Raw genomic sequence first — 20,406 nt, 5'->3', positions numbered from 1 at the left:
ACAATAGTTTGTGAAATTAAGCAATAGAGCCCGTCGATGTGGGCTGTAACGTTTGATAGATGAACGCGACTGGAGTTATGCATCCCAACCTGAGCCTAAGGCAATATGTGTTTATTTTTTCATTAAATATACTTACAATCCTATATTTAGCTTGATATTCTTATACTGTGTCCAGTAACCTTCCGCTGAGAAAAATAGTTCCCAATGTACAGAAAAAAAAATGTTTTTTTTGGCTAATATATATGAATTTGAATTACTATTGAGTCGTTAATCTTTCTTATAGATGATCTGGACACTGTCAGTGAGAGTAATGTTACAGTTACTGAACTGTCTCCAGTATTCTGCTATTGAATTTACAATTGGGAATTTCACCGTTCCAATTATCAAACGATAACGCCCAGTCTGGTAGCTGATTGGCTGTCTTTTCTAACATCACTTATGTTATTCATAATTCCGAATCCTAATATGAGAACCTTAGAACCATATAGAGATAACAGCACTGCTCGGCGAAGGAGAAGCAGATCATGTATGTAATCTTTATGGGGAGAAAAGTGAATAAACCGCTATATTCCATGAACAATTCGCTGCAGTATTGGATTTCATACTTCGCCATCAATATTAGCATTAAATTGACTATTTCATCTTGGTTTTGTATCAGATGTAAAAAGGAAAGTCCCTGTTGAAAGCAATGTTTGGACAAAAGGTCCTCCAGCCAGAAGAGATTGGGAAGTTCGTGGTTGGCATGAAAGATCAGGAGATGGGGAGAAAAAAAATCTGCCACAACTACGTAAAAAAACACCAAAAAAAGAGATAAATACCTTGTGCTTGCGGAGGGTGCCTGGGCTGGTGGGTGTGGAGATTGGAGACTGCTTTGAAATAGGAGTGGAAAGCTGGCTGCTGGATGTGCCATTGGCTGTGCAAAACAAAGACAGACATAGTTCTGTTAAACAGCAGTCAGGCTGCAGGCATCCCACGCAAGGGTCTCAAAACGAATGACTGAAGCTTACTCCAAAGATCATTCTCCCAATGTGGTGTTGTATGTGTGTGTGTTTTTTTCTTTTGTGTTTTAAGAACCTCCTTTTGGCCACCACCGAGTTTCATTATTTTTCTCTCACTTGGCGAATACGCGGACGTAACTCCGTTCCTTTTGCTAGGTTGCTAGGAAACTGCAGGAGTCTGTTTGCGAGAGAAGGTGGTGTGATGGTGGCGTGGTGGCCTCAGTTCAGCTGATAGTAGAAAAAACTCACTCAAAACCCAAACAAGGACAGGGATGGGGGGAAAAAGGCCGTTTGCTTTAAGAAATGAATGCATTCTCTGTGGAAAAAAAAACACAAAAACAATCCTTTGGAAGTTACATTCAATCTCAATTGAAACTACTATTTAAATAACTTTATTTTAACTCAAAATCTCCCAAGAGCCAAAGGGCCATTCATTTTGTTCCCAAACACAATAAAAATTGTATGTATTCATTTGCCACATTTTTCATGTTTTTATTAAGTAGTTTGTTTGTTCATAGACAGACTGGTATGTCCTGTTTTTCTTTTTTTCTTTTTAAACTCTGCAATGGGACTTTGACAAGAATGAACCATGCAAAATATATGGCTAAACACACATGAATAAATACATGACATAAACAAACACACAAACAAAAATATGAACACCAATGATAAGAAGCTTGTCATGTCAAACTTCAGAAACAGAAAACACTAAGTATGTAATTTTGTATTTGAACTAGTGGTTGTTCATTATATTCCATGCATCTACTGGAGCAAAAGGACAAAATGACATCAACAACAAACAGTTAAATGCCACAAGTTTTGGAAATTAGACTCACTGCCCAGAAAAAATGCACAGAACACAGAACTAACACAGTGTGTTACACAACCTTTTTTGTAAGTATCATAGAAAGATAAGTAAACAAGATTAAGCAAAACTGCCATCTAATGTGTTGTCTAGAAATCTCTGGGAGGCTGCAGTTCGGTGTAACGGTTCAAGGTTGCCATGGGCCACTCGTGTAGTTTTGAGTAGAAGCTCAGTGAATACACTTTTAAAAAAATGTCTCCCATGCATCTATTGTGGACTCTTTCTTAATCCAAGAGATACTACCATAAGCCAATTATATCAAATTGATGTACACTGGCTTTATTCTTTCTAAAATAGAGCCTGTTTGAGCTCTGAAGAAAAGGCTGCTTATCGTCTCAATAGAGCTTAGCCAACTGCAACCACAATTTCCAAGACCTAAGCTAAGCCAGCCAGACACTGCCAACTGTTGGCTGTCTGAATTCAACTCAAGGTTTTACCTATCCATTGTAAACCCTTACCAAACAATCTTCTTAAATTAAACAAGACGGGAAGGGGGCAAACAGGAGAACAGACTAAAATCAAATTGAAAACTCAGTTTCTTTATTTCAAAAGGAAAGCAGTGCATTGAAAGTGGACACACATTAACCATTAACAAGAAAACAAAGTTAAACACAGGATATTGCAGTGCAAATTGAACAGCCTTTCAAACTTAATAAAAACGAATGCTAGAATGTCCACATCACCACCACTGAAAATGTATAAGAAACGTGTCCTGTTAATAACACAAATATCTGAAAGTTAGAAATCCATCAGAGGGGAAATCTGAAATAAGTGTACTGTATACAAAGCTCATATATTTACCAGGGACCTTGTAAGTATTACACAGTAACAAGTACAACTTAATTTCAAGTAATGTTTCTAATGTGATTTCAAGAATCTGATCCTTTTGGCCTAAGTCTGTGCTCTCAGGCATTCAACTCTGGGCAATGAAGGCCTGTTCCTGTCCTTCTAGACAGCATCACATCATCCTGATGATGTGTAGGACATGGTTGACCTTCCAGGCCATGTTGCATCCTCTCAAAATGTGTTCAGGCAATCTTGAAGTCCCAATTATTGATGCTACTCAGAGATCCAGGTTTATCGTAACAAAGGCAAGGAATATGTGAAGACTGAAGAATCTGAAATATCTCAGAACAATGGCAATGAAGAAAAAAAATAAGATGGACCATCATGGATTTTCATTAGCTTTTGGTAATTGACAGTGATGAGACATCCCAGTGAGCCAATGTCCAAATCACTCCCAAGTCACTAACACAGGAGAAGGTGTTTTGTTCTCTCGCACCGTATTACTCCTGCACCACTTGACATGAATTTGCTTGAATGTTTTTTTATTTCTGCCATTTGATCTTACATACTGCAGTGGAGATGCATGCAATCTGTGTTTCCAGTTTCAATCAAATCAAGCAGTCATAGCATATCGCTTCATGTGGGGTCAAAAGGAGAGAACACAATTCAACAGGATTAAGAGGGTCGGACCCAATTAGGGCCACCCTATCAAACTCTATTTAGAAAAGACTTCACTTAGGTGACCAGAAGGACTGAACCACTGTTTGGGAAAAGCCTTGGTTGAAAAGCAGAACAATCTGCAGTACATCTGCTTCCTTTAATACTGACCCCTCATTAAATTATTGACTATCCCCTGGGAGTGGAGCGACCAGCTACAGGAAGTACTACCACTTGTAATTTTTTGGCCCCTTTGTTTCCACAGCTACCAGCTTTAACTGACAGCCTGCATTTGCCTGATCAAGTCCTCGCCTAAGGGTGCCAAATGGAATCAGTGTGACGCTAAGTGCAACTTTTCAAAGGTCGGTACTTGCTTGGATGCATACAGAACAGCCCAAAGTGGGATCTTAATAAATGCCTCATAACATTTTTCATCTTCCTCACTGTGGTCCTGTTAGATGGGCTAATTTGGTCAGTGTGATGGCTGGATGCAAGTCTTCAAGGTGACTTGTTCATGCAGAACTGCTCCCTGAGAAACAGCACTGCTGAGACTTTATCATTCCACTTTTATAGAGCGGTACGTTTCCCTCACCGGTTTAGTGACAGGGTTTGAAATGGAAGCTTAGTTTGATGATGTGCCTTGTGTTCAAATAAGAAAAAAAGTTCCAAATATAAAGAGTGTACATTTTTAAGGATATGTGAAATCAAATCTTCTTATATGCCTTTATGGTATAATGTTAAGATGATCTAAAGCCTACATTTTATTGAACAAAGACTGGATTTTGTATTCCATTTAAATGCACATTTGTAAGGCTTTTATTACCATTTCGGGCTTAAACACATTTGTGGAGTTCTGAAAAATGCCCAGTAAGGCTAATGTACATTTAAAATCTTCCATAAACTGAGATCTGGTCCCCTTTATTACTGTGCCTCTTAAAGTAGTTCATTTTCCAAGATGACACCCAAGTGGTGAAAAAAAACAAAAAAACATGCTGATAAAATATACTATATGTGCTGGAATGATAGAAGTCAATGTTAGATCATACTATAGACAGGCAGAGGGAAGTTTACACCTCGGCATTAAATCAACGGGGAGAAAAGAAGGATATGAACAAATGTAAGAGGAATCCCATTGAAGAAAAAAAAAAGGAGAAAGTCTCCCGCCAGCTCCAATTATACAATCCTCTCAGAAGAGTGGTGTGCATGTACAAGGAAGTCTCCCACATTGACCCACTTTAAAACTAAGATTTAAGGTGACTTAAGAAAAGAAAAATCACAAAAAAATGGAAAAACCAAAGAAAAACCAAAAGAAAAAAAAAAATCAGTTCCTTGTGCAGTCAGCATGGTGTATCAATAAATCAGAGGTTAATCGTCTCACTAGATTCAGCTGGGGACTTGCTGCGTCGTGCCGGTCCGGGGCTCTTGGCAATGCTCTTCTGAGAGCCTCCTTTGGGCGGGTTTGCCTTCATGACCCGGCACTCTGTAGAGACACACAAGAACAGTACAGGTGTCAGGGAAAGCGGCACGCAAAAGCGGTCATGACTTCAACATGGGGGAGAAGAACGAGACTGAATTACACCCAACTCGCAGACACATGAGCCACACAAACACTTTGCTGAGCTGAAGTGCACTAGTCTGGAGCACAGATCACCCCATCTGCAATAATACTTTAGAACCACCCTTCAATCTGTAAAAATGCAGTATTCACCAATTCAGGCCAAGACATACATCAGATACCTTCCTTGCCTCCACTGCCCTGTCCTGCTGTTGGCACAAACTATATCATAACCCTAATCTGACACATATTTCCTGTTTACTAATATTAACATTCAATCCGTAAAGCACACAACCTTAAGGAGTCTTCATTGTTTCAAATTGGTGTTGTTCTTTGGCATTTGTGTTGGTCTTCAAAGTAAAAAGACCACATCAACGTCTATATATTGAACTGAATATCTATATATGTATCTCTTATTGAATTTGTAATACTACATGAAAGTTTCCTATATTTTTGACAAGCACCTCGCGAGTTTGGCTGTTACCTCACATTCTCCCTGAAAGAGAACGTCATGCTTGAAGTGGCAAATAAATAGTTTCCACTACTTTTGCTTTGGCTGCTAGAAGAAGTTAAATTCAGGACCAAATGACATCTCCACACGCGTGCAATTCCTACAGAAACCATTGCCAAAGTTAACTATGATTGCACTGCCATTTGTTCAGCCTTTACATTTCTGCTTCATGATCTGGAAATCCATTTGGATACTTATTAATCATACTTTTTTCCATTTTTAATTTAGTATGCTGTGTTGGTGCCTATATAGTTGTCATGAACCATCCAGAAATTTGGTTTCTTACATGCTATTTGGCGCATTTCTTAAAGTAATGTATGTCACAATATTAAAGTGTCTTTTCCCGTGGTTTTTGGACCCCAACATCATATGTCAGTTTTAGGCGACAACAGAAAATTATTACAGCATCAATTATTATAAGCAAGCCAAGTCGGCATTCCAATTATGTTCATAACAGTGCAGTTTGTCACACACGGGGACCCCTCTCCCCTAATAGACTGCAAACATTACCTCGGTTTCTTACACATTTCTACTGACCTTGGGTATAAGCCCCCTGGGGTGTTTTGGCTTTGGTTCCAGTAGGAAAGTGTGCTGAAAGAAAGGAACCAAATAATTAAGGTGGAAAACTATAATTTCCGGCATTATCACAGAGTCAATTCATTCAGGACAGCAGGTGCCGGGATTTCCCAATCAGAGCCTTTGAATCTGGCACCATTTTGATTTTACAGTTTAAATCTGTACAAGACTACACGGATCTCATATACGATGACCCAGAAAAACAAGGGGAATACACTGTTATGGATTTTACATTGCATAATATAGTGCAGATGTGTCAACTTAGATTTCATTCTAGCCTCGTAATAAATCAGACTGATATGAACAGCATCGTCTTGCTAGAGGAGGTGCGCCAACTGCCCGGTACCTTAAGAGCCACAGGGGACTGACAGAGCGGCAGAGAGAACCTCTCTCTCCTACAGAGAAGCAGAATCTGTTGCCCTAAACCTGTCACAGAGAAATTAATGGGAGAATGTTTTTCTTTCCGTGTGCTCCTTCTCCCCAGACCATATTAATGAGCAATATTGTATGTGGCTCTAGAATGATTCCAGTGCCATCTAGATGTATATATCATCTTTAAAAATTCACCACAATAAAAAAGAAAAAGTATATTACTATTGCATTCAGTTGTAATTTTGAAACCCTTTTACCAGTCCTATATAATAGAAAATCTTGGCTAAACCCCAGGCATGTGAGGGTTGAAATTTCATCAAGCAATAAGGCATTGTAAGGCACTCTGGAAGACAGTCGCAGTATGTCCAGAAAATGGGAAGGCTTAATGCTGGACCATTCTAATGGAGAAAAGATTACTATTAAAAGACTATGAGTGCTACCAAATAAAATGCAGCGAGAGGAAACATCACTGGTCGGAGTCGCCCAACATTTCCATGGCTGCCCTTTACATGAAGTGTTGTCTTTCACTGCAGATCCCACAGGTTTTGGATGATGTGTTCATGGACAGGCTAGGCTTGAGTAGCACTGAGGAGTCAATTTCAGATATGATGGCCTATGTGCTCATGGGACTGGTGCGTCTCTACAGTTCACTTCTTGCCTCAGGACATTCCAGAGCTTCTCACTGATCATGACGCCTTCAAATGCAACAATCTTTGGAGACCAGAAACTTGTCTCGTCCAAAAAGACATGAGCACTGCAGACTACACCAGTGAATAAACAACACTGGTGTGGCCTACATTGGAATATGTTTGTACCTCTCAGTACTGAATTCTGTGAACTTTTAATTCAACTTCCAACTGAATTCAACTGCTGATCCACATTTGCTGAGTCACTAATGGCTTAAGTAGGTTTAGGTTTATATACAAACAGTAACCTATGTTCAGTGTATTATTTGATTACCTAGGTATATGTATTTTAATATAATGTATGCATTTGAAAAAGGTATAACACTGAAATAAAGGAAGTGTGAATCTTCCTCTCATTTTCTGCAGACAATGTAAAGTAAAGTAAACTAAGCATGAATATAGATCGTCTGACAGTCTCTACCTGATCTGACGGGCTTGGATCAGCTATGGCCTGGATGAAAGCAACACTATGTATTATCTTGGAGTGACATCTGCCATCAGCTTTCTGTGATTAACAAGGAGTGCCTCTTTCTATAAAAAAGGCTGGCACGAGGGTCATAGACCTTTTATTGCCCCTGGTCCCCAGAGGAGGAGCATAGATGCAGCAGAAGGACAGCAAAGGCAAACACACAGAAGGCAGGTCCACTTCCAGTCTGGATATGAGAGAGCTAATGGATGCTGACAACATGATGTCATAGCTTCACCTCCCACACCATGAATAACATTTAATGAATGAAATGCCTTGAAGGAGTCAGCTTGATACTTAATTTGCATAAATGAAAATTGCATTTGACTGACTTATATGTGCATTGAATACTTTTGGACTTGGAACAAAAGTCTCAATAGGTACCAAAATAAGAATGCAAGAAAAATGCAGAGATACAGAGACGTACCTAGACAGTATTCAGATAATTGCTTTAATAAAACATACATCTCCAGAGGGTACTAGCCTGCTAAAATCGACGTGTGGCGTACTGCCTTGAGGCAAGAATGTAAAATGTGATGATTAACTGTTCATGGTTGACACCTTTACATTTCTAGACAGAAAAGAGATTTAAACCTTCAGGCAGAATATTGTATACTTTTATCCATAAACAACACAGTCAATACCTTCTTTAATTTGTTATTACAAAAGTTAAAACCTACAAAATGCGGTACAGTATTTTACAGTATGTTGTTTCACTATACTCACTGCACTTCATATACTTCACTAGCCTAACAATCTCAAGTCAGTTAAACAGTGTGGATAGGGAGGAGACTTATAACTCGAAATTGCATTCAAAATAGGTGAGAATAACCAGGTGAAGACAAATGGTACGACCCCGTCCCCCCCACAACTGGAGATATGTTAAGAACTGAGAACTTTGGTTTGGGAAAAGCAAAAAAAAAGAAATGGTGTTGAGAAAACTCAGAAAGGACTGCAATAATAACAATGAACAGCCATGGAGAACCATTCATTTACTTTTCCATGTAAATATTGTTCGGAAGACAGAAAACTGTATTTTTCCTCTGGTTCTCTGTTGGCCAAATCTGAAACCAGACAGGCGTATGTGTCCCAAAATCTGCTGCTGAGTTCACTTGAGGGTCATATGGAACAAGAAAAAATTGACAGGGAGCCAAAAGCTTTCACTGCAGGCCTCCCATAGGCCGCTCCACAAACAGAGAATTAAGCACGACCATTTCCTGAATTGTAATGTGCTCGTTATGCTGAGGATTTATGTTCAAATGGCATCACAAAGACAAAGTGACAATGGCTGATGCCAAACCCATGCCACACAGAAGGTCCAGAATGCTCCGCGTTTCAGAAAACAGATTTGGAAAGGAATGTTTACAAACTCTAAATTTTATTTGCGGCTTTACTGCTATAAACATCCAATGAAAACAGACCACTAAAACATCAGTTATTACTGGGCTTGAAAAACTGATTTTTTTCCCCTAAAATGGCTTCATAGTTCAAAGGTGTACTTGTTTTGGAATTCAGCTGCTTAAATCACTGTTTCAATGTTTCTTTAAAGCCTAAGGCTTTTAAGCCACTCACAAAACCCAGACGGTGATGTTTGAAAAACCGTTACAGCCCTAGCAGTGATTTATTCACATTATGTTTAACAGACAAGAACCACTGTCAACTAACAGTAACACATTTTCTTTTGCTGGGATTTGTACCCATTACTACTACTTACCTATATTAAATAAGGAGAATGATGGCCTAAAGCACTATAAAAACTGCGTGTAGTCTTTTTGTTCTTGGTCATATGACGAAAACAACTTGGAAACGAATATGCCTCTCAGTCCCATTGCTTCTTTCTCCACTTTCATTTTGCTTCCCCACAGATGCTTGCTACAAAAGCAAACAAAACTGGAATGGCTGAACTGCAGTTCACTTGACCTTCATCATAATCGACAAACGCCCTTGCAGTAAAGATGAATAGGGGGCCAGCTTACAGTCTCAATTTTTTTTTTCAAAATGTCTACAGGGGATTCTTAATATCACTTACTTAGGCTACCTCTATTCATGTATGACCTATGGCAAAGAGTTTGGCAGTGTTTTCCCAAAGCAGAAAAGCACAAACTATTCAGTAGGCTGTCATCATCTCCCAATATTTAACGTTTTGCTTCCTTCTTAAACTCCAATTTAGTGATGTGATTTATGAGCTCAGGCACCGAATGCTCCCATTTTCAATCTCTATTTATTGCACGATGGTTTAAGTGAATGTTGATTTGAGCTGAACTCTGTTTTTCAAGGATTAAAGTGTAAACAAATATTTCTCTCACCAAATAAGACTGTATAATGGTTGCAGGAAATGTGAAAGCCTGACCTACTATTTAAAAATAGAGCAAGCTTAACTGTCCAACTCTGAAGACAAATAAACTAACTCCTCCAAAGTTCAGACACAAACGTAAATCCTGCCATAAATAAACAGACAGAATTTTTATTAATGCAATATTTTATAAAACTGAAAGTTTAAATTAAGTACTGATATAAATTATATGTTATGAATAGGAAAATAATTGTGACATTGTTCACCAGAGTACAATCTTTGCTCTCCCTTGCTTTGTTCCATCATTGTTAATCTTAAACAAACACTTGTAGTGCTTCATGGTGGTGGTAATTTAGGAAGCATCTGCCCCATTTTCACTGCATTCCACTTTAGGGTTATATTTATTGTACCCAAACAAGCTGTCCCTCTCTTATCACCATCCCCAAGACATTTTAAAGAAGAAAATAAGATAACATCCCACATAATCCCCTCACACTGCTGTGCCCTATTATTGCAGTAGAAAGAAATTGCTACAAGCCCATCAATTACATTTAGTATGGAACAAATCATGCTTAATTCGTCTTTGATCTTCCTTCAGTGGGTGATCTTCAGTGTCAGCAGCAAATGTGATTTAGTGTTCAACACATTTATATTTGGTAGGACACATCTCTAGTCAGAGTCCTGGATTTACATGAAACAAGCCAGAGGATCTGGGGGGGAAAGGACTGCAAACAGATGCTGAGTCTTGAATTTGACTCTAAACCAGAAGACCCACAACTACTGTTCATTAGAGTGTGCTACCAAGAGCTTGAACCAAAATCACATTATTGTTTGATGTTTTTATATGGTACTACAACCAACACAGACAAACGTATGTAATGATGGGAGATTGAACACAACATCACAGGAAAAATGGTTCATCATCAATCACTTCCAGAGAAACAGTAGCATTGGGAGGTAACTGGGTACTGCAGGACAATCTCAAATTGACAACATGCAGAGTATACCTAAGGGGAATATGACAAAGGAACACTATTCTTTGATATGAGGATACTTGCCATTTAAGAATTGAAAAGATAAATAATGAACTGCATAAATTAGAAACTAACATGATTATGTTGCTTGGAAATATTTTTGGAAAGTCATGTGGAATTGGCTTAGACTTACCATTCTCATCCAGGGAAAAGTCATCTTGGGCATAACGAAACTTTTCAGGGCCACATGCAATGAAAACATCATCATCTCCGAAAAAGTCTTGAAGGCATGTAACCTGAAACAGAGCAGATGGGAGAAATTTACATTACTGTTCAACATAAACACAAAGCCAAACAGATCATAACTGATGGTAAAGAAATTAAATAGAGCAGGACTATCTTAATTCGAAAGTCCCTCAATATCATGTACTTTCTGAGGATATCAACATGTAACATTTAAACTGTTAGTTAATACTGGAGAGACTGAAATAGACACTTAGGAAGTCAGCGTGACTCGTGTCACAGGCAGAAGCTTAGTACATTTTGATTGTATATTTTTGTCAAGCCTATGATTTGTTTGTGAATCAAAAATAGACTGGATAGGATCCTTGGATCACTTAGTTATTAATGGACACCAAACGAGCACGATGGGTCGAATGTCCTCCTCTCGTCTGTAAACATTTTATGTTCTTATATCTCAAACCAGCTTCTTAAGGGAAAACAATCACTCGCTTACTGACTCACACATTCATCTTTTATAATCCCTCTGTGTGCCCTCTATCATGCCCTGTATTGCATTGGCACAGGGGTTTTTGTTTCTTGTTTTATCAGGAGCCCCAGTGCAGTGCTTATTTGACACATCTATTCAGAAACTAAAGGAGGCCTCCAGTACCATTGGTAACCAGAAATGCCACCCTGTGATTCATTAACACATATGGCTTTGAGTCACATCCCTTTCTACTTGACCTACTTTAAGACTTATTCAGGTAATTCTGCTCTGACTACTATGTCCTTTATTATTATTGATAATAATAATAATAATAATAATAATAATAATAATAATAATAATAGCATTTATTTACCATACACCAAGCACAAATACAGAAACTAATTAGGCAGTATTAATGCCACAGCTTTACCATGTTCATCCAATTTAACCCATAATCCCTGCCCCACCAGTTGTTAACAAGCACTGAGCAGCTTTACAGGATCATCTGTATATGCAGCCCTGGGCTGTTCGTACGCTGGCGTGTTGTACCAGCAAGAATCCTCCGCTTTACTGGGTTAGTGAGCTCTTAAGCCGAAAACCTCACCTCCTCTTGCTCTGCCCTGGCAACAGGGGCAGTGAGGTCAATTACTGTACTGCCCCTCCTTCAGAGCACAGTTTTAGGCTCACTTGAACTAATCCGGGCTCCCCTATTCTGACAGCTGCCATATTGTTTCTAGGCGAGCGAGTGCTATAAGTGGAGATATGGAGGCCACTGTGGCGCCTGTCAGCTGTGTCCATTTTCAATCATCTCACAGCAGAGTGAGGGTGGGGGGAGTGCGTTCACACCCTCGCAGAGTTTTAACTGTCTCACATAATCCCTTGTAATCACCTACTTGGGAAACAGTGATAAGTGCTTAGGACAAATAACTATCTTTTTATGAGGAAAGTGGTGTGGCCTGGAATATGCCACAAAACTACAATTGTTTTAACCATCTGTGGCATGCATGTAAAAAGTGGACAGATTTGCTTTTGTGAAAGCTCACTGGCGGTATACACTAAATTCTGTTGAATGCAGGAGGCAAGATAGCATCATAAAGCTCGGCTAATAAAGTTGTGTTTATTTTTTGACACAAAAGGAGAACACTCTTGCACTTAAGAATGATGATGATGATCATATGCATTTTAAATATATATGATACACATATTTAAAGTGCATATATTATATATACACACATCATCATCATCAGCCTTTATTGATCCACTACTGAATGAAGGTCTACATACACCGATCAGCCCTAACATTATGACCACTGACAAGTGAAGTGAATAACACTGATAATCTCGTAATCATGGCACCTGTCAGTGGGTGGGATATATTAAGCAGCAAGTGAACATTTTATCCTCAAAGCTGATGTGTTAGAAGCAGGAGCATGTGAGCATCAGAACTGGACCACAGAGCAATGGAAGAAGGTGGCCTGGTCTGATGAATCATGAGTTCAAGGTGTTGACTTGGCCTCCAAAGTCCCCAGATCTCAATCCAATCGAGCACCTGTGGGATGTGCTAGACAAACAAGTCCAATCCATGGAGGCCCCACCTCGCAACTTACAGGACCTAAAGGATCTGCTGCTAACGTCTTGGTGCCAGATACCACAGGACACCTTCAGAGGTCTAGTGGAGTCCATGCCTCGACGGGTCAGGGCTGTTTTGGTGGCAAAAGGGGGACCTACACAATATGAGGCAGGTGGTCATAATGTTATGGCTGATCGGTGTATATATATATATATAAAATGGTTCTGCCTGTTCTGTATACAGTGAACACATAAATTATGTAAAAAATAACAATGGCTGATTTCACGTGAGCCACATATTTGTTCAATTTAGCCTTTTTTAATGATAGTGACATTTAAGGGTTCCTGACAGTCTGTCAATTACACTGCTGGCTGACAGTGAAGGGAATTGGCTCCCTCTCTCCCGGTTGATTAAAATCCCCTCTGCTCTTCCCCCAGCTGTGTTTGTGGGAATGGGGATGCAAATTGTGGTCTCAGGGGCTTTCTTAAGTGTGTACGCTACTAAGAAATAAAACTCATCAGAGCATATTTTTGATGGAAATGCAATCTTGTTCACGCAGTGGCCAGAACTGCAGGCTCATCCGATTGATGCTATCCCATCATTAGGAGGAGAAGGTCAATGAGCGCATTTCACATGAACACAGAGTCATAGGTGACATTGTGGCTTTCCCACAGAGTAATGACGAAACATTCAGTAATTCTGCATCAAAACTGTGGATCACTTAAGTAATGTGTGAGAGAAGAGGCTCATTTTATTATATTAATTCACTTTACAATTCAGTTTTAATAAAAAAGTGAATGTTGAAGACTTGAGCAAAGAGATTTAGTCATCATTTACATTTTTATGAGAGGAAAAACAACATGTCAAGTATCAAGTAAGTATCACTCAAGATGAAGAAATACAAATTAGGAAAACATGTCAAAAACTTTGGATGGCAAAATATCAGCCACATTATCAGCAGAAATTATTTTTAACAACTAAACAGATTTTTGCACCTCTGTCAAAAAATAATTATTCAACAGCATTGTTTGCTTCAAAAAGTATGATTTTATTTATTTTTCTTTGATGTTTCAAAGAAGTGTTAGCTAGACAATTGAAACATGAAAGAAACACTCACAGTCTCTAAATTACCGTTCCATTTTCCTGAGCTAATCAATATCGTTGGATGCTCCTGTGAATCAGTCGAAGTGAATGAACTCAGCACAACTAGTGATTTCCATTTTCAGTCATTCACCCAAGCCTGTACTCATCAAACCATTATAATAAGAGCTACAGGTTTAGACTTTTGTCATAAAACTACTCAACATCTCATGACTATGTCCTGTTTTTGTCTTGTTAGATTGATGAAATATGACTGTAAATGTAACTAGTGTTTCACAAACAGTCTCTGACAACAAAGCATCCTTTTGTGTTAATAAATTGATACTTTCAGGAAGATTTAGTTCATTAGCACTAGCTTTATGGAAATGTACTTGAAACACACCCAATCCGTGCTTATGCCAACAATCTTTGGCACCACAGGGAAAGCTTAGTAAATTTGTCAAAATGCTAGCCTACCATAGGGCTATTTTATTTTTTAATGTGTTTCATCATGAGAGAGTTTGTGGACTGGGTGCTTGTCAGGATGATGGATTGTACAGTCAGCTCCACTTGTCCAAATCTGTGCTTGTGTGGTGGCGAACATAAAGAAAAACACTACAAAAGCCAGCTGAAGGATGCCATCCATCATCATAACGGCTCCTGCGAAACTGCTGTGCTGAACTTTTTTATTCAATCCTTCTCAATCAGGGACTAATCTTAATGTGACCCTATTGCAGAGTTAATGCCATAACACAACACGAACCCCTTGTGACTAGGAGATGGAGGTTGACCTTCATCTGTCAACTTTGACTGTTATTCAGTGAACAGGCCAATGAGCCTCACGCAGCAGGGAAAAGAAGTAAACAAATTAGTTTCCAGTCATACCACCATCCATTTGTAGAAAGGGCCTAACCATACTGATAAAGTGATTCCAATATGACTACCATTGCTCAAACAAAATAAGTTTTATCTTTAAACTGATGACTTAACCCCAAAAATGTGTCACAGTATTGGTTGATAGAATTAAATCTCTTACATTTTCAATCTCGGGCCTGTGTCCCCGATTCTCTTGCAACCAGTTTTCCCAGTTCCACCTGATGAACCACATTTCATAGTACTGCTTACCTATGTGTGCTGTCAGTCACCCATGCTGCTTAGTCTAGTCTCAGTCTGTGGTTCAAGCACAGTTTGGCGTTCTGACACATAAACTGAGATTATATAAAATGTCTATGACACAGAGCTTTCTATGGTGACAAAACTAGTGCTAGCCTAAGCAGTCCATGGGATTCTTACTGAAATGCTCAATGCTAGTCTCAACCACTAGCTGTAAGTCCTATTGATGTGCTGTCGAGTGATAATCAAAATCATTATTATAAAAAATAAAAGGATTGCAAGACTAATTAATGTACTCCTCCCATGAGAAAAGTCTGCTTTTGAAACATCTATGTTTTTTTCATTTTTAACGGTACAGTAATGCTATAGGAAAGTGCCCTTGGAAGTTTGATGTATTGTTTTAAATCTCCCAGGTGCTATTGAGTTCAGTGCTGGTGTCCTTGCAGTCACTTCTGCTTTGTGAGTGTTTGCATATAATCTAATGCCATTTACTGCCAGATGGAGAGCAAGCCTCTTTAAGACAGAAAATTGGAATAGTGTACCGATTTGCAAAGCAAAGTTCAGAAACATGCAGGATTAATTTGAATACTGCTCAACCTGGCAGCGTCTGCAAAACCTACCACACTGCCTCTGAGTGTCCTTTAGAGAGGTGCAGGGAGAGCGCTGGTTTGTACAGAGGTTACTGCAAGGCCTCTCGCCGCCAATGAAGTGCTGACATGATCAAATTGCAGGAAGGGATATTTCCCCCTTTGTTATCCATGCGGAGAAAAAAATAACTAATCACATCATGCAGAAAATGATAACCCAGTTTCACACAAGGGAAACCACAGCAGCCTTGATCCAATATGGAGTATACGTCCATAGTGTGTGCATCAATAAATGATATACGACACTAAAACAGACTGCAGATTGTGCAAGCAATTGGTTCATGTTACCAAACCGAACTGTGTAGTTAATACCAGCAATAGAACACATCGCTGCAACACTAACTTAAACATTGCACAGCCAGTGTTTCACTCTCTCTGTGAATCTGAGTGAAAAACTGACAATTGTGTTGGTGAAATGCACTGGGAAATTGGAAACAGTCCAACAGATTTTGCTAAGGGGAAGGTCAAAGGTTCATCTACATAACCTTAAGGATGTCCAACAAATATAATGGAAAACTATACCAACCTATTGAAACAGGACAAGAAACAATAGGTAAGGATATTAGAGTGCATTACATATATTAATCCATCACCTAGATTCTTCAATCTGTACAAAGTGTTTTGTAAACCATTTGAAATAGTCGAACTATTGTTACAATGTATTGTTACAAATTTGTTCTCATTGTATTTCACACATATCTGAGGCTTTCCATTCCTACAATTAACTACTGATCTCATGGATATACTGTTTTCATACAGGTGTGAATTCCTTGGTACACTTGGTTCACTGGTACATGAAAGCGGTGTCAAAGGGAGCCGGTATGTCCAGTTGATTACACCTCCGCTTGTGCACCGAGCTCTATATCTGATTGAAATTCAGGCCATGTCTGCTGCAACTTCTGGAGCCGGCAAATTATTTTTGGAATCCCTCCCAGATTCTGCTGAATTTCTCTGGGGGTTATCTTGACATGAGAGCTTGATACAGGCTCTACGTCTGCGGTGCTACTGGGGGCGAGGGTTTTTTGGTCACCAGTGAGGCAGTAGATATGCTTAAGTAAAGACGATTTGAACAGTTATGTATGCAGTCAGCACTGTGTGTGTACTCATCCATTTTTACTTCAGATCCATGGCTGAAAGTGGCAGACAGAAGTCTCCATGAAGCCGTACAGAGAGAACACAGCCTCAACGTAGTGTCAACCAGTCTGCCTCCCCATTTCGAAACCCATGCTTAGGCCCTGCCATGTAATCCCATTAAGGCTAATCCAGGTACTGCATTTCCATTAATGATGACTTAATGCACTGTATTCACTGCTCTCCTCCTTTGTTCCACTTTTGTGTGTGTGTGTGTTAAAAACCTGGTGGTGTATTACTGCTCTCACGACTGATTGTGTGTGGGGGTCAGCCATTAAGCATTATTAGCACATAATTGCCCCTTACACGGTGGTAACACATTTGTTTCAAATTTGTGTAATCCCATTATTGACACTTACTGTATCGTGCGGAAAGCGTTTCAGCTAATCATGTTCCAGTTATTTACATAACTGAACCCCTTCGAGATCACGGACAGGAATGTCTTTCTGGCTATAGTTAAGTTGAACAATTCACTTTTTTTAAATTAACACTAATAGTTTTAGTTTTTAAAAAATGTCAATGTATTATTACTACATATAATAAAAAGTGAACTGCAGAAGTGAACTCATAGTCATTTCCAAATACACTATTTCCAATTGCAACTGATACCATGGATAGAAATCAGTCATATGAGGTTAAAATGTTATCAGTGAGTTTGTATTTCAATGAGGATACATGGTTAAATCCACTGACGAATCTATGCTCCAAGTGTACACATAATGGTTAAGCCTTTAAACTGGAAATGTGTGTGACCTAATTTCCTAGTATTATCCTAAAAATGATCAAAATGCCCAAAGGTAAAGAACACTGTTCTATTTTATACTCTACAAACAAATACAACTTTATTTTCATTAGCACATTCACTCAGGGTCCTAACCTTCAACAGACTTAATCATTTTCTTCTACTGATTTAATACAGGCATATATCATGGCTCTCTGACAAGGCAATGATTTCTGGGCAGCGTGGGTAATATGTGGCAGCATGCAATACCACAGTGACAACCCCCTCCCATCTTCCCCCAGGGGAGTCTGGGAAAGCAGTTGGGAGTATTTCATAGAGTAGGCAATAATCAGCCCTGACAGGGTGTCTGAAATACTGTCATATTAAGGAAGATTACACACATACATAATATACATACATATACACAGTCCAAAAAGAAGGCCAGTTTATGTTTTAGTATATTAACAATTAATGTATTTTCATCTTAGAGTTACATTATACAATATCTACTACATTTTTATATAATTTGAACTTGTAATGGAATCTACACCTTGTTAAATTAAACTGCAGCAAGTGCTGTTCAGGAGTAACATTTTAACATTAACATTTTTCATACCTTTCTATAACTGCTTGTTGTGGACTGAGTTTAAGAAACTGGTTAGTAGTTTACAAAATTTATAAACGTATTGCTTGTTGAAACAACTTGCCTGGAATTAGATTTGAATAAGAAAGCCTTAATTTCTGTTTTTGCAAAACAACAAAATATTCATGATGGTGAAACACAGAATTATATAATAATATATTAAAATACAATAATCCTAGGGACAATAAGTAAATAGATACATAAATCAACAAAAGTCTGCAAGCTCTGCAATAGTCAAAAACAATAAGTCCACATTTATGTAAGTACTATATTTCTCCCCTTTCTAACAAAACTTCTCAAACAAGCAGAACTCTTTGATTACCCTGCCATTGAGTACAAATAAACACGAAAGCCCTTAAAAAAACTGTCAAGAGCCATAATTAGTGGCTGGAGACCCTGCATGGGTTTCTCAAAGGCTTCTTATTCACAGTGGAAGAAAAAACTACCACACTGTTATTCTACATCTGAAGATGCCTTGTTAAACACAGTAATAAACAGCTTGAGCTTCAGACCTCTCCACAGCAAACAGTACCCCACACAGAGAGGCGACAATGTTGGGATTGTGAAAGTACAGAGAGAGATCTTTGACTAATTATAATTATATGTAGTATATACTTAAGGGTAGTGTGCCTTTCAACCTATTTTACAAATCTGACCATGAGCAAAAAACTAACAACAATTCTCATGACTGTGTGGTGTGGGGTAATGCTCGATACATAAGAGGTCTGAAAAAGTCCTTAAAATATAGACCACAAGAGAACTGATACACACTTTGGCTGGTGCTTTGGAGCATCTCTGATGGCTCACAATTGTGTAGATTTTTGCGTATAAATAATGTTCCTGCTCAGACTAAACTGTTAATTTTTAACCCTTCGTCCTGCGCAGGTGTCATCAGCGACGGATTTTTAAAACTATCAATCAGATTTTTCAATGCTCATCACCCACAGTGCGGTTTAGTCTGTTGTCAGCCTGTGTCAGTGCTGTGATCTGTTATTTACAGCCCAAACACCAGCTATAATGAAGTGCTGCATTTACCCAGTGTGAGAGATTGCTGAGCTCAGCACAGGTTCCAGCCAATTCCTGTCAAATTACCATCCTGCTCTCATTCCCCTTAGTCTCATCACTGTAAAGTAAGTTAAACAGCTCCTTAGATAACAATAGACCTTCCAGAATTAACCCCGGAATTGCATCAGTAGAGACCACCTCTTGTGCAATCAGGTTTTTAATCAGTATTTTCAGTTTTGATTCTCTTACAAACAGCTTTGTCTCAACACACCGCCTACAGTGAACATGATTAATTTTTTCTACGCAACACATGCACAAATCAAAAATCAGGTTAGGTACAGACTCGGCCTTTGCGTATTTCAGCATGTATAAGAGCTGGTATAAATTTGTTATTATCATTGTGAGGGACATAAATGACAATTTCCACATTAACAAGTTAGAGATTCGCTTTGACTTGTACTGTTCACTGTTAACAGTTTTGTAGTGTGTACACACTTTTGGCTTCTGTATTTTTTTCTACTAATTCAAACATTAAATTAATCATAAAACCCTAGATTCTGCAATTTCAGTTTAACCATGACAGTACATCCAACTTGCTACAAATTGGTGTGAGCCAACAGTTTAGGGAAGCAACAGAGTGTGCACTGAACCCATTCATCGAGAGAGCATTTTAATATAATGAGTAGGGGAAATTTTTAATCCCTTTTTATTACCAGACAGATAAAGTCACTGGTGCAGGGAACTGCTTAGATTTCATCACTATCTGTACTTTTCTTCGAGACGACGGCTTTCCAAATTCCAGAGACATTGGGGGGATTTTGTATTCCTATTTCCATAAGTCATGCATAAAGAGAAGGTATAATAGACACTCTGCATCTTTTATACTTTCTTTAATGTTGATCACAGAATAAAAGCTACCACCCAGACCGCCTCCACTAGCAGCTGGGTTATAGCTGTATACAGTAGGAAAGCACATTTAAGTTAATCTCTGTAATTAAACCCATGTGGTCTAGTGCAGTGTAAGAGAGTTTTACCATTCATTTATGCT

The 20,406-nt window shown here is 38.7% G+C and overlaps 1 protein-coding gene across 1 annotated transcript in view; it reads right to left on the bottom strand.

Annotated features, from left to right (window-relative positions):
* LOC136759774 (neuronal migration protein doublecortin) overlaps positions 1–20,406 on the bottom strand; it is a 69,799-nt gene that overhangs the window by 6,921 nt on the left and 42,472 nt on the right. The window contains exons 4-7 of the mRNA XM_066714804.1: positions 10,933–11,035; positions 5,910–5,963; positions 4,685–4,786; positions 819–913 (exon numbers count right to left, since the gene is read on the bottom strand). Coding sequence (XP_066570901.1) covers positions 819–913; positions 4,685–4,786; positions 5,910–5,963; positions 10,933–11,035 — 354 coding nt within the window. The remainder of the gene's footprint in view (positions 1–818; positions 914–4,684; positions 4,787–5,909; positions 5,964–10,932; positions 11,036–20,406) is intronic.

Source organism: Amia ocellicauda, chromosome 10 (assembly GCF_036373705.1).
Source record: "Amia ocellicauda isolate fAmiCal2 chromosome 10, fAmiCal2.hap1, whole genome shotgun sequence".
NCBI lineage: Eukaryota > Metazoa > Chordata > Actinopteri > Amiiformes > Amiidae > Amia > Amia ocellicauda.
Note: the sequence above shows the minus strand (reverse complement) of the source record. Positions and strands in the feature narration are given on the sequence as shown.